The 26,965-nt window shown below is 41.6% G+C and overlaps 1 protein-coding gene across 5 annotated transcripts in view; it reads right to left on the minus strand.

Moving 5' to 3' along the window:
• Positions 1-26,965, minus strand: part of CHD3 (chromodomain helicase DNA binding protein 3) — a 400,697-nt gene that overhangs the window by 290,972 nt on the left and 82,760 nt on the right. For all 5 annotated transcript variants that reach the window (XM_053718298.1, XM_053718299.1, XM_053718301.1 and 2 more), the window contains exons 13-17: positions 19,762-19,893; positions 5,396-5,495; positions 994-1,185; positions 388-588; positions 124-261 (exon numbers count right to left, since the gene is read on the minus strand). In XM_053718298.1, coding sequence (XP_053574273.1) covers positions 124-261; positions 388-588; positions 994-1,185; positions 5,396-5,495; positions 19,762-19,893 — 763 coding nt within the window. The remainder of the gene's footprint in view (positions 1-123; positions 262-387; positions 589-993; positions 1,186-5,395; positions 5,496-19,761; positions 19,894-26,965) is intronic.

Raw genomic sequence — 26,965 nt, forward strand, 5'->3', positions numbered from 1 at the left:
TCGAACGGTTTGCAACTTTCTGTTTACTTGTGTTTTGCATTCAAATGTTTGTTCCTTTTATTGAGGCAGTTTTTATGCTGAATAATCAAGGCATAATACTTATTAAGATGTAGAACAAAATACCTTTGACTGATTGTTCTTAAGACGATGAGCCTCATCCACAACTAAACAAGCCCAGCGAATGGAACCCAGAGCAGCCTGATCAATTGTCACAAGTTCATATGATGTGAGAAGGACATGGAATTTCACCTGAGCCTGTGCCTACACAAAAACAGAGAGAAACATGTATAGACTAAATGGAAATAAACATAAAAGTGCTAACTGGTACCTTTCCCCTCCTGTTCGCCTTTCTTCTAGACTTCTATTCTTGTAAGCTTTTATCCTCACCTTCATCTTGAAAGCTTTTTTCCCCCCTTTTATTACGTTGTCCTGATAAGAGAATTCATTCTCCCGGATTACAGATCTGCTGTCTTTATCTCCTGTGTATGTTACAACGTAAAAATTTGGAGCCCACATCTGAAACTCACGTTCCCAATTGATTATTGTGGAGAGGGGAGCACTGACCAAAAAGGGGCCACGTGAGTGTCCCTGCAATGAAAAAAATAGAAGATTTACTTTGCTTTCCATTCCCGGTCTCCAGTTATTAGGAGGCTTCATTTATCACGTTATTTAGCCTTCTATCTTCACTTGCAAAAAAAGAACAACCTGAATACCTTTACAGTCATTCATAATTTATCCTAAATATATAAATATTATATATATATATATATATATATATATATATATACACACATATACATATATATATATATATACACACACACACGTACATATACATATATACACACACATATATAGATATAGGGATAATAATATATTTATTTATTTTCTGTTACTGTTTTTCATTGTCCTTTTCAGTGAAATTGTTCCCTTTTATGTAACTTTTCATTATGTTCACATTACTTCCGTCTCCCTCTAACCCACTCATCTAACCTCCTTATACAGGGAGTAGAGGAATACAATGGTCTGTATGGTCTTTCCAAGTCCCATTTCATCTGCCAAGATTGTATCTGTACCCTGTGCCCACGAGAATCTCAACCAGTTTAGTCCTTCTAACTGGTACATATGTAGAGTTCCACCCGTGGAGGACACAAACTTTGGCTGCGTTTCATACTTCACCGTAGGCTGTAAGCAAGAGAGAGGATCATGAACATTTCATATTTCATTAAAGGGACATAAAACTGAGATTGTTTCAGATAGAGCATTCAACTCTAAATAACTTTCCAGTTTCTTTCTATTATCTAATCTGCTTTGTTCTATTTGTATCCTTTGTTTAAAAGTATACCTAGGTAGGGTCAGAAGCTGGTGATTGTTGGCTGAACATATATGCCTGTTATCATTGGCTTTCAGCTAGCTTCCAGTAGTGCAATACTATTTCTTTAACAAAAGATAACAAGAGAATGAAGCAAATTATATTATAGAAGTAAATTGGAAAGTTTCTTAAAATTATATGATCTATCTGAATCATGAAAGACAAATTTTGGGTTCCCTGTCTCTTTAAGCAACAACACAAAATAATATAGGGAGTTAAATTATGAACCAGTAAATCCATAGTTAGATCCACATAGAGTACTGTGTAGAAGTCTAGAAGTCTTAGGCCACCACCAGCTTTGTTGTTTTAACAAAGTTTTAATGATCATCCATTTTTTTCGGTCTCTTTTATTAAGATACTAACAGAAAATACAGGAAAAATGTACACAAAATATTTTTTTTTTAAAAAAACACACAATTTTTAGAACAAAATGGCTACTTCAGGCAAAAGTCAGTATTTAGTGTGACTTCCCTTGGCACTAAGCACATCTTGAACTCTTTTGAGGGAGACTGTCCTGAAGTTTTCTGAAGTAATCTTCTGGTATATTATACCAGACTTATTTCAGCACTTCCCAGAGTTCTTCTTTAGCTTTAGGTTGTATTTAATTTCTCTCTCTGTCCAGGTGATCCCTTACTGCCTCTATAATATTCAGGACTGGACTCTGTGGAGTGTTTTATCAGCTGTTTGTGTCTCCAAATATGATTCCACTGCATTAGTAGTGTGCTTGGGACCGTTATCATGCTGAAAAATAAAACCATTCCCAATCAGGTGCTTTACAGAAGGAATGGCATGATGAATTAAAACCTGTCCTTTTCAGAATTCATGATCCCATCAATTTGTACAATATCGCCAACAGCATTGGCAGAAATGCAGCCCCAAACCACGACAGACCCTCAACCATGTTTCACTGAAGGCTGCAAGCACTCATTCTTCCATCTCTCTCCAACTATTCTTCTCACATCAAACTTGGATTTGTCACTCCATAATACTCTTTTCCACTGATCTTCATTCCAATCTATGTGAGCTTTAGCATATCTTATCCTTTTCACCCTCTTCCCCTTCCAAAAAAGTGGTTTCTTGGCTGCTACCCTTCCACAAAGACCATTCCTGATCAAGCTTCTTCGGACTGTAGAAGGGTCAACTTGGCATCCCGATGAAGCTGCTAGATGCTGAGCCAGGTCCTTGCTGGACTTCTTCCGGTCTCTCAAAGAAGAGACTCTGAGAATCTTCTCATCAGATTTTGAAAGTTTTCTTGGCCTTCCAGTCGTTTTTTGTCCTTGACCTCTCCTTATTATTCAAATTTCTTTATAACAGCTTGAATACCACATCTTAAGTATCCAGTTTGTTTGCTTACTTCCCTTTGAGAATGGCTATGCTTATGCAAAAGTATGATTTTATGTCTGTCAAATTCTGTGATATATGGCATTTTGAATGCAATGATGTGATTGAAAGTTGGTCTTATTAGCAAGCTTCCAATGAATTAAACTCATACCACATGTGTATGTAATGCTCAAGCAAGTATTGCACAAACCTGGTGTAATAGGCCTTTTTCATAGTAGTCATTTTGACATGAAATAGTAGGACAAATACAGGTGTTAGCAATGATATTAATTAGGGTTCCATTCCATTTATGTTTACAAGAGCCAGGTTCTTGCTATTAATAATAATTAATAATTATTGGATACTTTAATAGCGCACAGCCTCAAACTTAATCGACTCACGGCACTGATAACAGGTATTATTATTACCAAACTTAAAGTGAATGTAAATTTTGATGCTAAAGTGCCCGGTTTTTAAAAATTCGATTAAAAACGGGCACTTTAATTCATCAAAATTTACATTTCACTCCTACTGTGAAAAAAACTTACCTTTTACTCTTGACAGCAGCTCCAGCTTTCTCCACCCGTTGCAAAGCCTCTTCCTGGATCTAAAATGAGGAACCCGGCTTCCTACAATCACGGCATTGGATCAGACACTGATTCCCCGGGGGGGAAGCCGTGATTGGAGGATGACCCATCCATCATTTCTGACATCAGAAATGCCTTGCGACGACGGGAGGAAACTGGAGCAGCTGTCAAGTTTAAAAGGCAAGTTTTTTTTCACAACAGGAGTGAAATGTAAATTTTGATGAATTAAAGTGCCCCTGTTTTAAATCAAATTTTTAAAAACCAGGCACATTAGCATCAAAATTTATATTTACTTTAATGGTACTTAACGGTATTGCTCAAGTGTAAGGGGAGGTCCCACTAAATACTTACCAGTTTAGCCTATAGAAGCTTTTTTTTTAGATTTTTTTAATTCTGTTTTTTTAATATCCTGTATTCTCTGGTTGTATTCTAATAAAGAGACTGAGAAATAATTATACATGGTAATTATACCATTTCTAAAACAACAAATCTAATAGTGGCCTAAGACTTTTACACAGTAGTGTATAGTTAGAATAACAATCACTCCAATATTGGCATATTATGTTATTATATGTCATTACAAAAAATAAACTATATAGGAGCATTGTATATAACAATCCTTTTACTTATAATGTACATCTGCATGGTCTTTTATAAAGTTGTAGCAGCAAAATGGGCCTCATGTGCCTCCTCTCGTAGTTTAAATTCTAAACTGATGTGAATGTATTATTGGCTTTCCGTACACACATCCCGGACATGTTTCAATATAACTGCCATATCTTTTATTGACAGCATAGTTATCATATTGAACTGAAGTTGTCCTATTGATTTTTTTATATGATTTGAGCATGCTCAGTGGCCCACTGATTTGAAAAGTTATGGAAGTCAGAAGTTAGTTTTTATATTTAAATTGTTTAATCAGTTTTAATTATTTTTATATGGTGTGTGTGTTTAATCTGTGTGATATAATAAATGTTTAGTTTTATACTGTATAATAGAAGTATAAGGATTGTTATTTATTAAAAGTATCATTTACAAACAAGCGAGTGCTAATAATTTTTAGATATACTTTAGTTTTTGTAATGTTACATTTAATTACGCAACAACATAGATGCACATTGAAAAATCACTAAGCATTCTCTCATCAAACACACTGTTACAAGACATGTATGTACAGCACTAGTTCAAAGCAGCCAGCAGCACAACCAGGCTATACCTCACCACATACACTATTAAAGGGATACTAAACCCATATTATTATTTTTTATGATTTTGATAGAGCATGCAATTTTAAGCCAATGTCTAATTTACTCCTATTATCAATTTTTCTTCGTTCTCTTGGTATATTTATTTGAAAAAGCATGAATAAAAGCTTTGCAGCTGGCCCATTTTAGGTTAAGAACCTGGGTTGCTCTTGTTGATTGGATGGTTAAATGTAGCCACCAATCAGCAAGTCCTATCCAGGGTACTGAACCCAAAGCTTTCATTCCTGTTTTTTTTAAATAAAGATATAAAGAGAAAAAATAAAAATTGATAATAGGTGTAAATTAGAAAGTTGCTTAAAATTGCATGATTTATCTAAATCATGAAAAAAAAATTGGGTTTACTATCCCTTTAAATCATGTAAACATAAGTATAATGAAACAAAGCAAAACAATGTCTTCTTAAAAGAATCAGTAAAGTCAAAAATTAAACTGTCATGATTCAGATATAGCAAACAATCAAAAACATCTTACTAGTTTACTTCTTTTATCAGATTTGCTTTATTTTCTTGGAATCCTTTATTGAAGAGCAGACTCGGGAGGAGCAATACACTATTGGGAAAAAGCTGAACACATCAGGTGAGCCAATAACAAGACACATATATATGTAGCCACCATTCACCAAATAGCTTTCAGTAGTATTCTGCTGCTCCCGAGACTATTCAATTTTACTCTTCAACAAAGGATACCAAAAGAATAAAGCAAATTTGATAATAAAAGTAAATAAGAAAGTTGTTTAAAAATGGCATATTCTATCTTAATCATGAAAGTTTAATTTTGACTTTACTGTCCCAAAAATTCTATTACACAATGATAAAGTACACAGTGCAGCAGAAACACTACTTGGTACTCACATCAGTAACTGGTGAACTTGGAACATCATCCAGGTAGGATTCCTTGTGCAGTTTCTTAAACTTTGGAGGACAGCAGCTGTTTTCACCCATAATCTGATCCCTAAGAGACAGATGGACAAAAAAGGTGAATAATAAAAAACTAAAAATTAAATTAAAAATACTGGTTTCTGTACATTGGCTCATATCAGATAATACTCACCAATGATATCCCCATCATAAGGAGGGAATGAAAAAAACGTACCCTCTTTTCCCAGCTTAAAGATTACTCAAGAATCTCATGTGCAGGCATTCATAATATATCTATTTCTTTTTTATGACACGATGAGTCCACGGATCATCTTAATTACTAATGGGATATTCACCTCCCGGTCAGCAGGAGGCCACAAAGAGCACCTATAGCAAAGCTGCCAAACAGCTCCTCCCCTCCCTCCCACTCCAGTCATTCTCTTTGCCTACGTTAGTGATAAGAAGTGGTAAAGTGAGGTGTTAGATAAGATTCTTCAATCAAGAGTTTATTATTTTTTAAGTAGTGCAAGATTGTGCTGCTTTGTTCTAGGGTGTAGCCGTAATCCAGATCAGTCTCTTCAGTAGAGCAGTGGTGGCTTTAGAGCAATGGGAACTTGTGGGACATAATTCTCACTGTGCCTCCCATATATTTATGCTGCCCTATTCCTGATAGCCTAACTAAGATTACTCAGGCTTTATCTTTTTCCACAGGGCTATGGGAGGGAGAGGACCTCTTAAACCTGCTGAGCTGCCTTGCTGTCGGGCAGAATTAAATGGTAACTGTAGACTTTTTATTCTGGGTCTGGGGTAAGATCTCAGAGGAAGTGGAGCACTTTATTTATGGGACATAGAGACTCTTATTTATAGAGGAGGAGAATTTAGACAGCACCTTCTTAGCAGGCACTGGGGCTGAGGAGATATTAAGGCGACTCAGTATGATCCAGGTCTGTGTAAGACAAGAGGAAACGGCTCAGTATGAGGTGAATGTTTATGTTTTTCTTAGAGGGCTAAACTGCTGGCTAGCAAGCGACAGACCCATTTTGGCTCCAGACTTACAGTTTGTTTATTTTACTATCAGTGGCTTAACTTTTCAAAGGGATCCGTTGCAATAATAATGGCGACCGGGATTTTGCCTTGATAACGCCCACAATGGGCGGAGCTTCGAGTGGCGCCAATTTGGCTTGAGCACTCTGCTTCTACACTTATTTTTCAATGTTTACTTCCTGCTAGTATCGGAAGGATAAGGGCAGTGTTTAGTGAGCTGCGTGTGAACCGGACAGCGCTACAATGCTGAGTCCGGTCTTTTGGCTGCAGAAATATAACTGGTGTCAGAGGGACTGTTAGACACCTCAGCAAAAGTTAAAGGGCCATAATACCCAAATGTTTAAACACTTGAAAGTGATGCAGCATAGCTGTTAAAAGCCGACTAGAAAATATCTCCTGAACATCTCTATGTAAAAAAGAAAGATATTTTACCTCAAAAGTTCCTCAGTAGCCACCTCCCATTGTAAAGGATTTCTAAGCAGTACTTTAGTGTGTCTGTCCTGGGACATCTTAGGGGATGAGCATCGTGAACTCTCATATTATTTCACCAATCAGGTAAAGGAAGCTTACTATGAAATCTCATGAGAGTTAAGTCAAATCTCACGAGATCACAGTAAGAGTTCATGACCTCAGCACTGCTGATGCTGATTGGCTGCTGTTCATTTCTTCATTTTTTTTTATTTTTACCTGCAGCTGGGAACAGCTGAGTATAACTTTTTACACAGAACTTAATCTGCTGAGCTGAGGAGATTGTGAGGTAAATTATCTTCCTTTTTTATATAGAGATGCTCAGGTGATATTTTCCTGTCAGCTTTTTACAGTTATACTGCATAAGTTTCAAGTGCTTTAGCATATGAGTATTATGTCCCTTTAAGCTGAGGTGTAGGGAGGTTCTGCTGCATTTGAGTACCGTTAACCTTACCTCTACACGCAAAAATAAAATGTGACTTTTTAACATTCAAAGACACAGTAACGTTTTTTATGTTTTAAATTTTTAATAAAAAATTTCAACTGTTTTATTTGATAATTCATTTTTGGGGAACAAGAGGTCCTGCTAGATGCCCTTTGTAAAGTTAATGCTCTGATGCCGACGTGGATACACAATCTTTTCTGTTCATCTATGTGAGAACGTTAAATTGTTCAGATAGACTTTTTCTGAGCCAACTCCTTTTTAAGGCAGATACTGTTAAAGAATCTATTGATAAGGTTCAATTTATGCCACAAATTTCTCCTCAAGTGTCCCAATGTTATAGCCCTCACAGACAGTGCCCTGCGCTTCATCTCAATCTCCTTCTGGAGTTACCTTGACATTTTTCCCCATGCTGCGGGGCAGGCACAAGAGGAAATGTGTTCCATCAGTGAATACGTTTTCCGAATGTTTCTTTCCTGAAGGGGAAGATTCTTCTGTAGTATCTGAGGAAAAGATCTCAGACTGTGTAATTCATTTATCTGAAGTAATTTCATTCAAGTTTAACCTGGAATACCTCCATGTATTAATTAAGGAGGCTTGGAAAACAGTTCTCAAGGTGGAAGGAGCCGTTTCCACCTTAGCTAAGAGAACTACTATTCCCATAGAGGATAGTTGTGGCTTTAAAGACCCTATGGACATGAAGTTAGAAGGTTTACTCAAAGAGATGTATGTGCACCAGGGCTTGCGTACCTACATGTTTCCAGCTGTGTACATTGCTACCGTCACTAGTGTGGCTGCATATTGGTTAGAGGCGTTGTCTGATGCCATCAGGACGGAAACTTCTTTGGATGAAATCCAGGATAGGATAAAAGCTCTTAAACTAGCTCATTCCTTTTATTATGGATGCTTCCCTTCAAGTTATCAAACTGGGTGCCAAGATTTCGGGTTTCTCTTTTCTAGCTCGCAGAGCCTTATGGTTAAGGCCTTGGTCTGCGGATGTGTCCTCTATGTCTAAACTTCTAGCTATTCTTTACAAGGGGAAAACCTTGTTTGGACCTGGCCTGTCGGAGATTATATCTGATATCACGGGAGGTAAGGGTCATCCCTTCCCGCAGGATAAGAGAAACAAAAAAAAAAAAGGACGACAGAGCAATTTTTGTTCCTTTTCGAAATTTCAAGGGAAATTCTTCCTCTACTGCCTCCAAACAGGAATCCATAAAGCCTGCTGTTGAATCAAGGACAGCATGACGGGCATGCCCCAGATCCGGGACCGGATCTTGTAGGGGCAGACTTTCCTTCTTCGCTCAGGCTTGGGCTTGAGATGTTCTGGATCCCTGGGCAATAGAAAATGTTTCCCAGGGATACTAATTAGAGTTCAAAAGTTTTCCTCCCAGAGGAAGGTTTCTGCCTTCAAGGTTTTCTACAGACCAGACAAAGAGAGAGGTGTTCTTACACTGCGTAAGAGACCTTTCCAACCTGGGAGTGATTGCTCCTGTTCCGGTACGGGAACAGGGTCTGGGATTTTATTCCAGTCTGTTCGTGGCTCCCAACAAAAGAGAGTACCGCCTTCTAGATGGAAACTATTTGTTCCATTCTCCCTTGGACCCAAGAGGGTCAATTTATGACAACAGTGGTTAAAGGACGCGTACCTGCATGTTTCCTTTCTCAGGGATCATCACAAGTTCCTAAGGTTTGCTTTTCTGGACAAACACTTCCAGTTCGTGGCTCTTCCCTTCGGTCTTGCCACAACTCCCAGAATTTTCATTCTGGTATCGCTGTTGGCGGTGCTTAAGTTACAGAGCATTGCAGTGACGCCCTATCTGGACAACATCCTAGTCCGGGCGCCATCCTTAAAACAAGCAAGATTGGTGTTATCCTTTCTACGATCTCACGGGTTAGTCCCAAATACAAGGGTAACTTTCTTGGGAACCATAATAGATTCCCTATCTATGAGGATTTTTCTGACAGAGGTCAGGAAATCAAAGATTATCGATACTTGTCTAGTCTTTCAGTCCACTCCTCGGCCAACAGTGGCCCAGAGCATGGAGGTAATTGGGCTGATGGTGGCAGCAATGGACATCATCCCATTTGCTCGGTTTCACCTCAGACCTCTGCAGTTAAACATGCTCAGGCGATGGAACGGAGATTATGCGGATTTGTCTCCTTGAATACTACTGGAGCAGGAGACAAGGGATTCTCTTCAATGGTGGTTATCTCTGGATCATTTTTCCCAGGGAATCTGCTTTCGCAGACCATCTTGGGTAATTGTGACAACAGACCCCAGTCTTCTAGGGTGGGGAGCAGTCCAGGGCTCCCTAAAGGCTCAGGGAGTTTGGACTCAATCAGAGTCTGTTCTTCCTATAAACATTCTAGAGCTGAGATTAATCTTCAATGCTCTTCTGGCCTGGCCTCAGTTAGCCTCGGTCCAGTTTATCAGATTCCAGTCGGACAAAATAAAATCAGTGGCTTACATCAATCATCAGGGAGGAACGAGGAGTTCCTTAGCGATGACAGAAGTAACCAAAATAATTCAGTGGGTGGAGACCCATTCTTGCTGCCTGTCGGCAATCCACATCCCAGGGGTGGACAACTGGGAGGCGGACTTCCTGAGCAGGCAGACCTTTTATCCGGGGGAATGGGAACTCCATCCGAAAGTGTTCTCCAGCCTGACTCTCAAGTAGGGTCAGCCGGATTTGGATTTCATAGCATCTAGACAAAATGCAAAACTCCCAAGATACGGGTCGAGGTCCAGGGACCCTCAGGCGTAACTGATAGATGCTCTGGTGGTCCCTTGGACCGTCAGTCTAGCATACCTATTTCCTCCGTTTGCTCTTCTTCCTCGGGTAATTGCTTGAATCAAACAGTGATCCTCATAGCACAGGCCTGGCCTCGCAGGATTTGGTATGCAGATCTGATGGAAATGGCATCTCTGCCACCTTGGAGACTTCCGTTGAGGAAGGACCTTCTGATTCAGGGGTCCTTTCTTCACCCAAATCTATTTTTCTCTGAAGCTAACTGCTTGGAGATTGAACGCTTAATTTTATCCAAGCGGGGCTTTTCGGACTCGGTCATAGAGACCATGATTCAGGCTTGTAAGCCGGTAACTAGAAAGATTTACCATAAAATATGGCGTTAATATCTATATTGGTGCGAATCCAAGGGCTACTCATGGAGTAGAGTTAGGATTCCTAGAATTTTGTCTTTTCTCCAAGAGAGTTTGGAGAAGGGATTATCGACAAATTCCCTAAAAGGTCAAATCTCGGCCTTATCTATTTTGTTACACAAACGTCTGGCGGATATCCCAGATGTACAATCAATTTGTAAGGCCTTGGTCAGGACCAGGCCTGTATTCAAAACAGTTACTCCTCCATGGAGTCTTAATTTAATTCTCAAAGTTTTTCAAGGTGCTCCGTTTGAGCCTATGCATTCCTTAGATATTAAGTTGTTATCTTGGAAAGTTTTATTTCTTGTTGCTATTTCTTCTGCTTGGAGAGTGTCAGAGCTCTCAGCATTACAGTATGTGCCTCCTTATCTTATTTTTCATTCAGATAAGGTAGTTTTACGTACTAATTTAGGATTTCTTCCTAAGGTTGTTTCTGATCGGAACATTAATCAGGAGATTGTTGTTCCTTCCTTGTGTCCTAATCCTTCTTCTCAGAAGGAACGACTTCTGCACAATTTGGACGTGGTCCGTGCTTTAAAGTTTTACCCGCAGGCGAATAAGGACTTTCGTCAGTCGTCTTCCTTGTTTGTGATTTTCTCAGGAAAAAGTAAGGGACAGAAAGCTACGGCAACTTCTCTTTCTTTCTGGCTGAAGAGTATCATACGTTTTGCATATGAGACTGCTGGACAGCAGCTTCCTGAGAGAGTTACGGCTCATTCCACGAGGGCTGTTGCTTACTCATGGGCATTCAAAAATGAAGCTTCTGGGGAACAGATTTGCAAGGCTGCAACTTGGTCCTCTCTTCACTCTTTTTCAAAATTTGACACTTTTGCCTCGGCTTAGGCCGCTTTTGGGAGAAAGGTTCTTCAAGCAGTGGTGTCTTCCGTTTAGGTTCCCTGTCTTGTCCCTCCCGTATCATCTGTGTACTCTAAAAAGAAAAGAAAATTTATGCTTACCTGATAAATTTATATATTTTTTGACACAATGAATCCACGGCCCGCCCTGTTCTTGTAAGACAGGGTGTTGGTTATTTTAAACTTCATACAACTCTGAACCTTGTTTTTTCCTTTCTTTCCTTGACTTTGGTCGAATGACTGGAGTGGGAGGGAGGGGAGGAGCTGTTTAGCAGCTTTGCTGTAGGTGCTCTTTGCCGCCTCCTGCTGACCGGGAGGTGAATATCCCATTAGTAATTAAGATGATCCGTGGACTTATTGTGTCAAAAAAAAAAAAAAAAAAATATCAGGTAAGCATAAATTTTCTTTTTTTTTTCATTTCTTTTTTTAAATCAGAAAAAGACAACAATGAAATCCTTTTCTGAACTGGGACACTAACTTCCTGCACATTTTTGTTTCCTTCAGAAAGATGATGTCCCCTTTATGGATCTGCTGCTAGTAGATATTGTGAAATAACTGACATGTTCTAGAAATCAAATCAGGTATCCTCTTGAAATTGCATTCATTACCCTTTGTCCTAACATAATGGAATAAACTAGCTACCCCTCGTTACTTTAGAAAGAGGATGTCTAATTCCACCGCAAGTAACTAATTGCTACATAGGCATTTCTAGCAATCAGCGTGTTAACTCAAGGGGGAGCCATGTGTCACTAGAATGAGCCTGAATGGCTTTGGAGTCATTTTTAAAAAACTTCAGTTTCTATAAAGAGCATTAAAGGGATTTGAAACCCTAACATTTTCTTTTGTTATTCAGACAGAGCATACGATTTTTTTAAAGTTTTCATTTTACTTCTATTATCAAATTTGCTTTATTCCTATGATATTCTTTGTCTGGAGCACTACATGGCAGGAAATAGTGCTGCCATCTAGTGCTCTAGCAAATGGATAAAATTCTTGCAAAAATGCTCCCATATAGTGCTCCAGAAATGGGCAAGCTTCTTGCTTACATCCCTGCTTGTCAACAAAATATACAAAAGAATGAAGAGTAGTTGATAATTGAAGTAAATTAGAAAGTTGTTTACAATTGTATCTCTCTGAATCATGAAAAAAAAATTTTGTGTTTCATATCCCTTTAAAGGGACAGTATACACCAATTTTTATATAACTGCATGTAATAGACACTACTATAAAGAATAAGATGCACAGATACTGATATAAAAATCCAGTATAAAACTATTTAAAAACTTACTTAGAAGCTCTCAGTTTAGCTCTGTTGAAAAGGTAGCTGGAAAGCCAACTGCAAGTGGGAAATAAGACACCCCCCCCCCCCCTTCTTTTGCATATGAAAAGACCCTTTACACAAACAGGAGCAAGCTGGAGTAGGTATCTGTCGGTATTCTCATAAAACTTTAGGGCTTGGTTAGGAGTCTGAAAATCAGAGCAATGTTATTTAAAAATAAGCAAAACTAAACATTTAAAAAAATAAATAAAAAAAAATTTATGGGCTATATAAATAGATCATCTACAAAACATTTATGCAAGGAAAAAATGAGTTTATAATGTCCCTTTAAGGAAGCTCCCCATAGGAAAGGCTTTTGCTTCTAATCCTTAGGGTCACTTCCCCCAAGTAATTTTCTTTCCAAGAGGTTATAAATTTGACCTAGGCAACAATTTGTTGTCAAACAGCAAGTTCATCAGCGTCTGCTTGGAGGCACTAACAGTTGGCCAATCACAATATTCAACGTTCATCAATGGCAAACACATTCTGTGTTATAAGTTACATGAACAGGTATAGTTAGGTAGGAGAAAAGTAGCAGAAGGAATCATTTGAAACCCTTAACGGAATTGCTTGAGAATAAGCACAAAACTATCAAATCCATATTCCCTGACCCAATCATAATGGATAGGCAAGTGGGGAAATCTGTGCACTGTACTCTATAACAGGGAAGCAAGGTAGACCCTGTACAAAAGGCAGTAGCTTCTGGTATAATGTGTGACAGGAACATTTCCTTAAATCCTGAAACGGCAGGAGGGTTGGCAGATTACATGAATGGAAAAAAGGAAATTTATGCTTATCTGATAAATTTGTTTCTTTTACGATTTGACGAGTCCATGGATTTCATCCTTACTTATGGGATATCGCCTCCTGGTCAGCAGGAGGAGGCAAAGAGCTCCACAGCAAAGCTGCATATATAGCTCCTCCCTTCCCTCCCACTCCAGTCATTCGACCAAAGTTAGGAAGAGAAAGGAAAAGCCAAGGAGCAGAGGTGACTGAAGTTTAACGAAAATAAATGCCTGTCCTAGCAAAAGACAGGGTGGGCCGTGGACTTGTCATATCGTAAAAGAAACACATTTATCAGGTAAGCATAAATTTCCTTTTCTTTTACAAGATATGACGAGTCCACATATTTCATCCTTACTTATGGGATACAATACCAAAGCTATAGGACACGGATGAAAGGGAGGTACAAGACAGGAACCTAAACGGAAGGCACCACTGCTTGAAGAACCTTTCTCGAAGAAACAGCCTCAGACGAGGCAAAAGTGTCAAATTTGGAAAATTTGTAAAAAGTGTGAAGAGACGACCAAGTTGCAGCCTTGCAAATCTGTTCAGAGGCATCATTTTTGAATGCCCATTAGGAAGCCACAGCCCTAATAGAGTGAGCCGTAATACGTTCTGGAGGCTGCTGTCCAGCAGTCTCATATGCAACACGGATGATACTCTTCAGCCAAAAAGAAAGAGAGGTCGCCGTAGCTTTCTGACACCTACGTCTTCCAGAAAAAAGAACAAATAATGAAGATGATTGCCGAAACTCTTTAGTCGCCTGCAAATAAAACTTCAGAGCACGGACCACGTCCAAGTTATGTAACAAACGCTCCTTCTTAGAAGAAGGATTGGGACACAAGGAAGGAACAACAATTTCCTGATTAATATTCTTATTAGAAACAACCTTAGGAAGGAAACCAGGTGTGGTATGTAACACCACCTTATCTGAATGGAAAATAAGGTAAGGAGAATCACATTGTAAAGCTGAAAGCTCAGAAACTCTGCGAGCAGAAAAAATAGCAACCAAAAATAAAACTTTCCAAGATAATAAATTAATATCTATGGAATGCATGGGTTCAAACGGAACCCCTTGAAGAACATTAAGAAGTAAATTTAAACTCCAAGAAGGAGCAATTGGTCTAAACACAGGCTTGATTCTAGTCAGAGCCTGACAAAACGATTGAACATCTGGAACATCTGCCAGACGTTTCTGTAGCAAGATAGATAAAGCAGAAATCTGCCCCTTTAAGAAACTTGCTGATAACCCTTTCTCCAATCCTTCTTGGAGAAAAGACAAAATTCTAGGAATCCTAACCTTACTCCATGAGTAGCCCTTGGATTCGCACCAATAGATATTTATGGCATATTTTATGGTAATTTTTTCTAGTAACAGGCTTACGTGCCTGAATCAAGGTATCAATGACCGAACCACAGAACCCTCGCTTAGATAAAATCAAGCGTTCAATCTCCAAGTAGTCAGCTGCAGAGAACTTAGATTTGGATGATGGAAGGGCCCCTGAATGAGAAGGTCCTGTCTCAATTGAAGTGTCCACGTCGGCAGAGAGGAAATGTCCACCAGATCAACATACCAAGTCCTGCAAGGCCACGCCGGAGCAATTAGAATCACCGAAGCCCTCTCCTGTTTGATCTAGGCAATCTCCCGGGGAAGGAGAGCAAACGGTGGAAACACATAAGCTAGGTTGAACGACCAAGGCACTGCCAAGGCATCTATCAGTTCGGCCTGAGGATCCCTGGACCTGGATCCGTATCTCGGAAGCTTGGCATTCTGACGAGACGCCATTAGATCTAATTCCGGTCTGCCCCACCTGAGAATCAGAGTGGAAAAGACCTCCGGATGGAGTTCCCATTCCCCCGGATGAAACGTCTGTCTGCTCAAAAAATCCGCCTCCCAGTTGTCCACACCTGGGATGTAGATTGCTGACAGATAACAAGAGTGAGCCTCCGCCCACCGAATTATCTTGGATACTTCTGTCATCGCTAAGGAACTCCTTGTTCCTCCCTGATGATTGATGTAAGCCACAGTCGTGATGTTGTCCGACTGAAATCGGATAAATTTGGCCAACGCCAACTGAGGCCAAGCTTGAAGCGCATTGAATATTGCTCTCAACTCCAAAACATTGATTGGAAGTAGAGACTCCGACCGAGTCCACACACCCTGAGCCTTCAGGGAATTCCAGACTGCACCCCATCCTAGTAGACTGGCGTCCGTTGTCACTATCGCCCATGAAAGTCTGCGGAAGCACGTCCCCCGGGACAGATGATCCAGCGACAACCACCAGAGAAGAGAGTCTCTTGTCTCCTGATCCAGATCTGAGGAGACAAATCTGCATAATCTCCATTCCACTGTCTGGGCATGCTCAGTTGTAGAGGTCTGAGATGAAACCGAGCAAACGGAATGATGTCCATCGCCGTCACCATTAAACCAATTACCTCCATGAACTGAGCCACTGAAGGCCGAGGATTGGACTGAAGGGTTCGGCATGTATTCAGAATCTTTAACTTTCTGACTTCTGTCAAGAAAATTTTCATGGACACAGAATCTATCTAGAAAAGGAACCCTTGTCTGTGGAATTAGTGAACTCTTTTCTAGATTCACCTTCCAGCCATGAGTCCTTAGAAAGGACAGAACCATGTTGGTATGAGACTTTGTCAGATGGTAAGACGACGCCTGGATTAGAATAAGGCGCCACTGCAATGCCCCGCGGTCTGAGAACCACTAGCAAAGACCCTAGAACCTTTGTGAAGATCCTGGGTGCCGTGGCTAACCCGAAGGGGAGAGCCACGAACTGAAAATGTTTGTCCAGGAAGGCAAACCTTAGAAACTGGTGATGATCTTTGTGGATAGGAATATGAAGATATGCATCCTTTAAGTCCATGGTAGTCATATATTGACCCTCCTGGATCAATGGAAGAATTGTAAGAATAGTCTCCATCTTGAAGGATGGAACTCTGAGAATTTTGTTTAGACTCTTAAGGTTTAAAATGGGTCGGAACGTTCCCTCTTTTTTGGAAACCACGAACAGATTTGAGTAAAACCCCTGTCCCTGTTCTTGTATCGGAACGGGACAAATTACTCCCATAGTGGAGAGATCCTTTACACAACGTAAGAACGCCTCTCTCTTTATCTGGTCTACAGACAATCGTGAAAGAAGAAACCTCCCTCTTGGGAGAGAATTTTTGAATTCCAGACGATACCCTTGTGACACGATTTCCAGTGTCCAGGGATCCTGAACGTCTCTTATCCAAGCCTGGACAAAAAAGAGAAAGTCTGCCCCCTACTAGATCCGGTCCCGGAACAGGGGCCACCCCTTCATGTTGTCTTGGGAGCAGCGGTGGGCTTCTTGGGTTGTTTACCCTTGTTCCAAGCCTGGTTGGGTCTCCAGACGGACTTGGCTTGTGCAAAGTTCTCTTCCTGTTTAGCGGAAGAAGAAGAGGGAACTCCCTTGAAATTCCGAAGAGAACGAAAATTATTCAGTTTACCCCTTTGTTTATCGGCTTTATCCTGAGGTAGTAGATGACCCTTACCTCCCGTAATGTCAGAAATGATTTCCTTCAAGTCAGGCCTGAATAGGGTCTTTCCTTTGAAAGGAATAGCCAAAAGCTTTGATTTAGAGGATACATCAGCAGACCAAGATTTCAACCATAAAGCTCTACGCGCTAAAATGGCAAATCCTGCATTCTTAGCCGCCAACTTGGCGATCTGAAAGGCGGCATCTGTAATAAAAGAATTAGCCAGCTTAAGGGCCTTAATTCTGTCTAGAATTTCCTCTAAGGGAGTCTCAGTCTTAAGAGACTCTTCTAAGGCGTCAAACCAAAAGGCAGCCGCAGTTGTAGCTGGTACAATACAAGCCGTCGGTTGTAATAGAAAACCCTGGTAAATAAATAGTTTCTTTAGAAGACCCTCCAATTTTTTATCCATAGGATCTTTGAAAGCACAACTGTCCTCAATAGGAATAGTTGTACGCTTAGCCCGGGTAGATATAGCTCCCTCCACCTTAGGGACTGTTTACCAAGAGTCCCGAACAGTGTCAGCTATGGGATACATATTCTTAAAATTAGGAGAAGGTGAGAACGGGATACCCGGTCTTTCCCATTCCCGCGTAATAATTTCCGAAATTCTCTTAGGAACCGGAAACACATCAGAATAAGCAGGGACCTCTAAATATTTGTCCATATTACACAATTTCTCTGGTGGTACCACTATAGAGTCACAATCATCCAGAGTCGCTAAAACCTCCCGAAGTAACAGGCGGAGGTGTTCAAGCTTAAATCTAAAGGACATGACGTCCGAGTCAGTCTGAAACAACACACTCCCCGAGTTGGAGAGTTTCCCCTCAGACAGAAGCTCCCTACCACCCAACTCAGATCCCTGGGAGGGTACATGGGAGATAGCCATCAAGGCGTCAGAAGTTGCAGATACCATATGGGTCTCAGTCCTGCTACGTTTGCCCTGTAATACTGACAACTTAGATAAAACTTCTGTAAGAGTGGATGACATAACTGCAGCCATATCCTGCAAAGTGAAAGAAGTAGACGCAGTTGAGGAACATGGCGTCGTTTGCGTGGGCGTTAAAGGCTGTGACGCTTGGGGAGAAAGTAGCGGCATACCCTGAGTCTCATTGGTCTGAGAATTTTCTCCAGGCATATCTTTCTCAGTAAATATTTTCTCTTTACATTGTAAGGCTCTCTCTATACAACTGTCACATAAGGTAACAGGGGGTTCCACAATGGCATCCAAACACATAGGACAGCTAGTTTGTTCAAGGTCATCCATGACGATAACGTAAACAAACAACCAACTTGGTCAAGTCACAGAAAGAATCTGTTGTACTGTATCTTTAAAACAGCAATCAGACACTTGGATAATAAGATATTGTATAAAGGATTTAACTGCAATGGAAATCCGGAATAAAGCTTCAAAAAACTAATGCAGAGCGTGTTATAAATTTGCTACTAATTAAGGCAGAGGGCAATATCACATTTGTATAATAGGGCAATTTTACAATTGCACAAAGTTACAAAATTTCACTGATTTACTTTTGCAAACTCCACAGTCACCCCGCCGCAGCTCTGCTGCGGCTCCTACCTGCCTCCTGACCGCAGAAAAACACTGCCACGCTGAACACCTAAATCGCTTGTAAATTATCCCACAAGCGGACTTAGGGGCCTTAGTAAACGCTGCCGGAACAGAGAGAGAGCTGCGCTACCAGAGCGCGCGAAAGCAAGTCCCGCCCTTCGTGGGCGTAAACCCCAACCACAAAAAAACGGCAAGAACCGTATCTAAAAATACGCAGCCTTCCCCAGCGTCAGCCCCGTAATAAAATGTACACACCATCGATTCCCAGCTCTTCTAGCCCTTATATGCACTAGAGTGTCTGGCAATAGCGTATGCCTCTATAAATAACGTCCAGAATCTCTATCCGGTCTGCGCCCTAAGAATATCTGGTCACATAAAAAGTTCACTATGCATACACACCCCAGCGCTATTAGGTTATTCAAGCTGCCCTAATGTCAGGGGAAAGAATAAAGGGAGATCTCTCCCAGTATATCAAGACAGTACAGTTAATCTGAGTATAAATATGCCCCAGAAGAAAAACTGCACTTACCTCTGTGCTGCAGATACAACACAATAACTTCACAGTATCAAGAGGTCCCATATCTTCCTCCTGAGGTCCTGTGAAAGAGCAGGGTCATGGTAACAAGTTCACCAGACCATGGACAGACAACGCAGCACAAATATGAGAGGCACAGAGGATACAGAAATCCCCCTGTTCCCATAGTCTGTAAGACTATTCAGAAGCTGCTCTGTAGTAAAAAACGGCACACATCGGTACTCGTCATATCTTGTAAAAGAAAGAGGCATCAGAAGAATCAAAATAAGCAAAGAGGAATTCATCCTGTAATAAGAGGGTGGTAAAGGGGTAAATCTTACAAGAATGCAGCCTTCTCCAAGCAGAAACTTAAAAAAAAAATTGAAGGAAGAGAGAAGTGTCAGTTTGTTTGACCTTCCAAAAATAAGAGCACAGTGTATGAAATTATAAATTGTGCAGAGCGGCCTGTTCAGCTTTTAGAAGAATTTGTTATCCGAGCTGCGAGGGAATTTTAAAAAGATTCTGTCCATCTATAATAATCAAGGGTCTTTCTCATTTGATTACTGGACTTTCACTTTTCAAGAGGAAATGATAATGTAACAAAATGTAGACATAACCTAACACTGGTATATTATAGAATAAAAATATTAAATAAATTAAAAACATTTTGGGCCTTCACAGAGTTGGTTACCTGTGCCTCCAGTACATCTCCTTGTAATACTCATAATCTGGCAACTTCATGCCATCTTCCTCCCAAGTAGACTGATCATAAGATAAATCTCTCCATTTCACCAGATAGTGGTAGAATCCTCTCTTATCCACACTGCATGAAAAACATAATACAGCTGGTTTTAGATTAATTAAACTTCATGCAATTATTCTAAATAATAGTAAACTTAAATTATGCTTACCTGATAATTTTCTTTTCTTCAGACGGAAAGAGTCCACAGCTGCATTCATGACTTTTGGGAATTCAGAACCTGGCCACCAGGAGGAGGCAAAGACACCCCAGCCAAAGGCTTAAATACTCCTGCCACTTTCCTCATCCCCCAGTCATTCTGCCGAGGAACAAGGAACAGTAGAAGAAACATCAGGGTGAAAAGGTGCCAGAAGAACAAAAATAACAGACGCCCCACAGAAAAAATACGGGCGGGGAGCTGTGGACTCTTTCCATCTGAAGAAAAGAAAATTATCAGGTAAGTATAATTTAAGTTTTTCTTCATAAATGGAAAGAGTCCACAGCTGTATTCATTACTTTTGGGAAAACAATACCCAAGCTATAGAGGACACTGAATGCAAAAACGGGAGGGTACAAGAGGCGGCCCGTTCTGAGGGCACCTGGCCTGAAAAGCCCTACCTAACAAAATCCTGCTTCATTCGAAACCGAGAACAACTTTGGAAAAAAAGGAAAAGGCCCAAGGTCACTGACCCGCAGATAGTCCACAGCCTTGCTAGAGACTGCAGGAACTAGACTCAACTTGGAGTCAACAGCCTCCAAGAGACACCGTCCCCAGCAGCCAGTCTCCAAAAAACACACCCCTTACTAAAGAAAGGGAACAAACTACTATATTCTTCCACAAAGAAGAAAAGGCAGAGAAAAACATGATTGTACTTGTAAAGCGCGGCTAATCCCCCTTAAGGGACTCAAGGCGCTGCTCATTTTATAAACCTCGAAAGGAGGAAAGGCTGTGTAGATCTCGCCGGGGATCGAACTTGCAACCCTCGGTTTGCTACAGTGCAGAGTAGCCACAGTGCATTAGTATGCTGAGCTAGCTTCCAGCTAGCATAAGAAACTCCAGAAAAAAAAAACCCTAAAAAGGGCACGACAAGTCCTAAATAAAAACACAGAGCAAAAACCAGAGAAACCGGGTCAGGCTAACAGAGACCCAACCAGTCTCATAGAAACAAGGGGAGGCAACGCCCAAACCCCAGAAATACAGAAACCACGGGATAAGGCCGGCAGTCTGAAACAGAGAGAGGATATTCCCCTAACACAGTGCAACCGCACTCTAGAAAGCAACTGAAGACGAAGGTCCCCAAGTCGCAAAAAGGTATCTCAGAATACCGAAATATTTAGAATGAAACCTCGTGCAGCAAGCTCAGATAGGTCTGACGAACAACACCTGAAGCAAAAACACTGCCCGCTGCAGTCATCTAAAAATGACTTTGAAACGTAAATACTTGCAGGGTAAGTAGAAAGCAGCTGAAGATAGGATCCTTCAGATTGCTAAGTATCCACTAACCAGTGGATAACGTCGCAGGCTAAGAGCCACCAGTCCTTCCCACTAATCTTGAATGTGGAGAAAGGAGAAACCTCAAAAAGGCTTACTGTACCTCGAATGCCCGAGGACGAAATAGCAGAGCAACAGATCTCAGATCCTACTCCAACACCAGACCAGCCCAGGCGACAGACATGTCTGATAGACAGGGGGACAGAAGACCCCAACCACAAGCCCCCAGGGAATGGAAGAAAAAAGGGGGGACTCACCCAACCCAACAGAGCTCGGGTGCCAACCCAATCCGCTCCTCCAAAATAAGGCACTCCCAAGGAGAACCCCCTAGGACCTGGAACAGAGAAAAGTGCAATAGATCCGTAGGAAGACCTGTCACACCTCTCTTAGACAGTCTCTACGTAGAGAGACCAATTTCCAACAGGTGGAACAGAGCCCACAGAGCAGCAGATGCTGCCCCTTACAGAAATAGCCACCTGATCCAACCTCCTACACACAGGGCAGGACAAGGACCCTCCAGAGAGAGGAAACCCCAACTCATAAGGAAGATAAACTATCCTCTCGACACCACTGTTGACCCAACAGAGAAAAAAAAAAAAACTCCCCGTAGAGGAGCACACTCCATCCGAAGGACAAGTCAGGCCTTAAAGTTTATAACCAGTCCCGGAAGGTGGATGAGAACTCTGGCCTACCTGCTAGCAAGCCCATGAGCTAGCACCTATGTCGCAACATAGGGTCCCTGAAAAAAACTGGGTCGTCCCAAACCAGTCCATTGGATCATAAGTCTCCAGACATCCAAGAAGGATCCAAGACAAGAACTCCAGACCTGGGACTCAGAATCGTCCTAGAATGAACAACACTCTCAGGGAACACAAGATACCCCGTCTGAAGCAATCAGATCTCACAGGGGATGAGAACTGGGTAACCCGGAGAACGGGTACAGGACTCACTCGTAATTCCCAGCCCAAAGGGAAGAGAACACCCTTAGCCAGAGGTCAACACCCCCCAGCAAGGTACTAGGCCACAACAAAGTCACGCAATTTCTCTAGAGCCCAAAGGCCCCAAGGGCAGCACTAAGGAAAATGAAAACGAGAAAAGTCACCCGAAAGAGAGTAGAAGAAAGGCTAGTCTCCATAATCCTTTCAGATTAACGTTCCAGAGGACCACACCCAAGGGAGAAGAATGCAAAGCATCCCGAACCCAGGCAGAAAAAAATCCCCTAAGCAAAAAGCTTGGAAAGAGACAACACCTCCTATCGCCCCTGATATGGAGACAACTAACTCCAGAAGAAAGACAGAGCCTCACGGCCTTCACTTCCTAATTAAGGCCGCCACAAGACCAAGGCCGCCACAAGAACTGGACGAAGTCCAGAAAGTCTTGATCGAAAGGAAAAGAACCTCTAAAAGGAATAAGTCCTAAAAGGACACTTCCAAAGAGACCATGAAAGGCAAAACCGTAAGAACGGCGGTATGAAGGACCTAAATCCTCCAAGCCTCCAACCCACAACGGGGAGGAACACTCTAGTTCCCAAAAAATTCGGAAATGACTGAGCATGTCGCAGCAGATCTCAACGGAGTCCCGGGCCACTAGATTGAAAGGCGAATGAGGACTGAACCAATCCCCCATGCCCCTAAGCAACCACGGACCCTCAAGTCCTCTCAAGATACTAGTTATAAAACAAGACAATCACACAATCATATTGTGATCACTAGGCGCCATCAACGGTCCAACCGGACATAAAAAGGTGCCACGTGTCTGAACTAGGCCTCAAAGACATAAGGATTTGTACCCAGTCAAGACCAGCCTGAAACCAAGGGCCCCAGCACTGTCAAGGCCACATAGAGTCTCCCCCCGATGATGGAGGGATAAAGAACAGTCAGACAGACTTTTGTAAACAGAGCGAACAAAATCGCGAGTATCAATTCAGAGAGGAGAGTTCACGAAGGAAACATCACACCACAACATGCGCTTTAAACCAAATAAAAATCATCCTCACCGGATGAAAATAAAAGATAAGACAGCCCGTAGGTTATCGCCCAGGAAGAACGGACAGACCCACAGGATCAGCCCAACAGGGGTCCGAGACTTCCAAGCTCAGAATTGGAAAAGGATACACAAATAACAAAGACTATGAGATTACTTCATCCCCTTATGTCTATGGATTTCTCCGTCACCACGCAGTCAGGAAAACAGAAATGGGATCACAAGGTAAACCACGCAGTCCATGCAAAAGCGCGCCCGACTGAAAAGGCATAGGCCGTTATGTTCCAAAATAGCCATGAGCCAGAGAAACACTACACAGTAGCAGACAGAAAACAGAATTTATGTTTACCTGATAAATTACTTTCTCCAACGGTGTGTCCGGTCCACGGCGTCATCCTTACTTGTGGGATATTCTCTTCCCCAACAGGAAATGGCAAAGAGCCCAGCAAAGCTGGTCACATGATCCCTCCTAGGCTCCGCCTACCCCAGTCATTCGACCGACGTTAAGGAGGAATATTTGCATAGGAGAAACCATATGATACCGTGGTGACTGTAGTTAAAGAAAATAAATTATCAGACCTGATTAAAAAACCAGGGCGGGCCGTGGACCGGACACACCGTTGGAGAAAGTAATTTATCAGGTAAACATAAATTCTGTTTTCTCCAACATAGGTGTGTCCGGTCCACGGCGTCATCCTTACTTGTGGGAACCAATACCAAAGCTTTAGGACACGGATGATGGGAGGGAGCAAATCAGGTCACCTAGATGGAAGGCACCACGGCTTGCAAACCCTTTCTCCCAAAAATAGCCTCAGAAGAAGCAAAAGTATCAAACTTGTAAAATTTGGTAAAAGTGTGCAGTGAAGACCAAGTCGCTGCCCTACATATCTGATCAACAGAAGCCTCGTTCTTGAAGGCCCATGTGGAAGCCACAGCCCTAGTGGAATGAGCTGTGATTCTTTCGGGAGGCTGCCGTCCGGCAGTCTCGTAAGCCAATCTGATGATGCTTTTAATCCAAAAAGAGAGAGAGGTAGAAGTTGCTTTTTGACCTCTCCTTTTACCGGAATAAACAACAAACAAGGAAGATGTTTGTCTAAAATCCTTTGTAGCATCTAAATAGAATTTTAGAGCGCGAACAACATCCAAATTGTGCAACAAACGTTCCTTCTTCGAAACTGGTTTCGGACACAGAGAAGGTACGATAATCTCCTGGTTAATGTTTTTGTTAGAAACAACTTTTGGAAGAAAACCAGGTTTAGTACGTAAAACCACCTTATCTGCATGGAACACCAGATAAGGAGGAGAACACTGCAGAGCAGATAATTCTGAAACTCTTCTAGCAGAAGAAATTGCAACCAAAAACAAAACTTTCCAAGATAATAACTTAATATCAACGGAATGTAAGGGTTCAAACGGAACCCCCTGAAGAACTGAAAGAACTAAGTTGAGACTCCAAGGAGGAGTCAAAGGTTTGTAAACAGGCTTGATTCTAACCAGAGCCTGAACAAAGGCTTGAACATCTGGCACAGCTGCCAGCTTTTTGTGAAGTAACACAGACAAGGCAGAAATCTGTCCCTTCAGGGAACTTGCAGATAATCCTTTTTCCAATCCTTCTTGAAGGAAGGATAGAATCTTAGGAATCTTAACCTTGTCCCAAGGGAATCCTTTAGATTCACACCAACAGATATATTTTTTCCAAATTTTGTGGTAAATCTTTCTAGTTACAGGCTTTCTGGCCTGAACAAGAGTATCGATAACAGAATCTGAGAACCCTCGCTTCGATAAGATCAAGCGTTCAATCTCCAAGCAGTCAGCTGGAGTGAGACCAGATTCGGATGTTCGAACGGACCTTGAACAAGAAGGTCTCGTCTCAAAGGTAGCTTCCATGGTGGAGCCGATGACATATTCACCAGATCTGCATACCAAGTCCTGCGTGGCCACGCAGGAGCTATCAAGATCACCGACGCCCTTTCCTGATTGATCCTGGCTACCAGCCTGGGGATGAGAGGAAACGGCGGGAATACATAAGCTAGTTTGAAGGTCCAAGGTGCTACTAGTGCATCCACTAGAGCCGCCTTGGGATCCCTGGATCTGGACCCGTAGCAAGGAACTTTGAAGTTCTGACGAGAGGCCATCAGATCCATGTCTGGAATGCCCCACAGTTGAGTGACTTGGGCAAAGATTTCCGGATGGAGTTCCCACTCCCCCGGATGCAATGTCTGACGACTCAGAAAATCCGCTTCCCAATTTTCCACTCCTGGGATGTGGATAGCAGACAGGTGGCAGGAGTGAGACTCCGCCCATAGAATGATTTTGGTCACTTCTTCCATCGCCAGGGAACTCCTTGTTCCCCCCTGATGGTTGATGTACGCAACAGTTGTCATGTTGTCTGATTGAAACCGTATGAACTTGGCCCTCGCTAGCTGAGGCCAAGCCTTGAGAGCATTGAATATCGCTCTCAGTTCCAGAATATTTATCGGTAGAAGAGATTCTTCCCGAGACCAAAGACCCTGAGCTTTCAGGGATCCCCAGACCGCGCCCCAGCCCATCAGACTGGCGTCGGTCGTGACAATGACCCACTCTGGTCTGCGGAAGGTCATCCCTTGTGACAGGTTGTCCAGGGACAGCCACCAACGGAGTGAGTCTCTGGTCCTCTGATTTACTTGTATCCTCGGAGACAAGTTTGTATAGTCCCCATTCCACTGACTGAGCATGCACAGTTGTAATGGTCTTAGATGAATGCGCGCAAAAGGAACTATGTCCATTGCCGCTACCATCAAACCTATCACTTCCATGCACTGCGCTATGGAAGGAAGAGGAACGGAATGAAGTATCCGACAAGAGTCTAGAAGTTTTGTTTTTCTGGCCTCTGTCAGAAAAATTTTCAAAGAACAAGAGAGCACCAACGCCGTTAAGTAAAACAAAATTCTTTATTTCAAAAGGTTAAAAAATGTTACAGGACAGCAGTACCCTGTAATTAGTTAGATCAAGTGTAGAAAAATTGGCTTACGCGTTTCAGCATATAGCCGTAGTCATAGCCTGTCATTTTGTAATACACTTCGGTTTAAAAAGTACTGCCTAAAATATTATTGGTTATCCAAACTCCACCTCTAACTAATTAGCCAATGCCAGGTTGGGATTTTGTTGTTAGTGTTCAGCACAGTCATTGATTGCGAAAACATATGTACACAATAAACCCTATTAACAGGGCATATGTGCTGACAAATAACAAAACAAAACTCAATATGAAAGATACATTGTGGGTATAAGTGAATGATGTATTCTAAATAAACTGTGTGTCCTATTACACTCCGTTAAGCTATGTTGCTATTATAGTGGGTAAGTTAGTATTACTCTCTTGTAACATATTCCCTAGTTACTCTCAATCCTTGTTGGAGTATAGCAACCATTATATATAGTAGTTGGTTGCTTGATACAATATACAAAATACTCGGTTAGTAAGGATAGGTACAATGTAACATAGTTAACTATTAGATTTCTTTGTTTTAATATTTGTGGGAAATTGTTGTAAGAAAGATATAGAATAGATAGGATGTTATAATTCTCAAAAAATGTCTGAGTATAATGGGAAAGGGGTGATTCTATGTTATCACTGTTTTGACTAGAGAGAAATTATTATATGAATATAAATAACAAGGACCTCAAAGGAATGGAATACTG

This window comes from Bombina bombina, chromosome 6 (genome assembly GCF_027579735.1).
Source record: "Bombina bombina isolate aBomBom1 chromosome 6, aBomBom1.pri, whole genome shotgun sequence".
Lineage (NCBI taxonomy): Eukaryota > Metazoa > Chordata > Amphibia > Anura > Bombinatoridae > Bombina > Bombina bombina.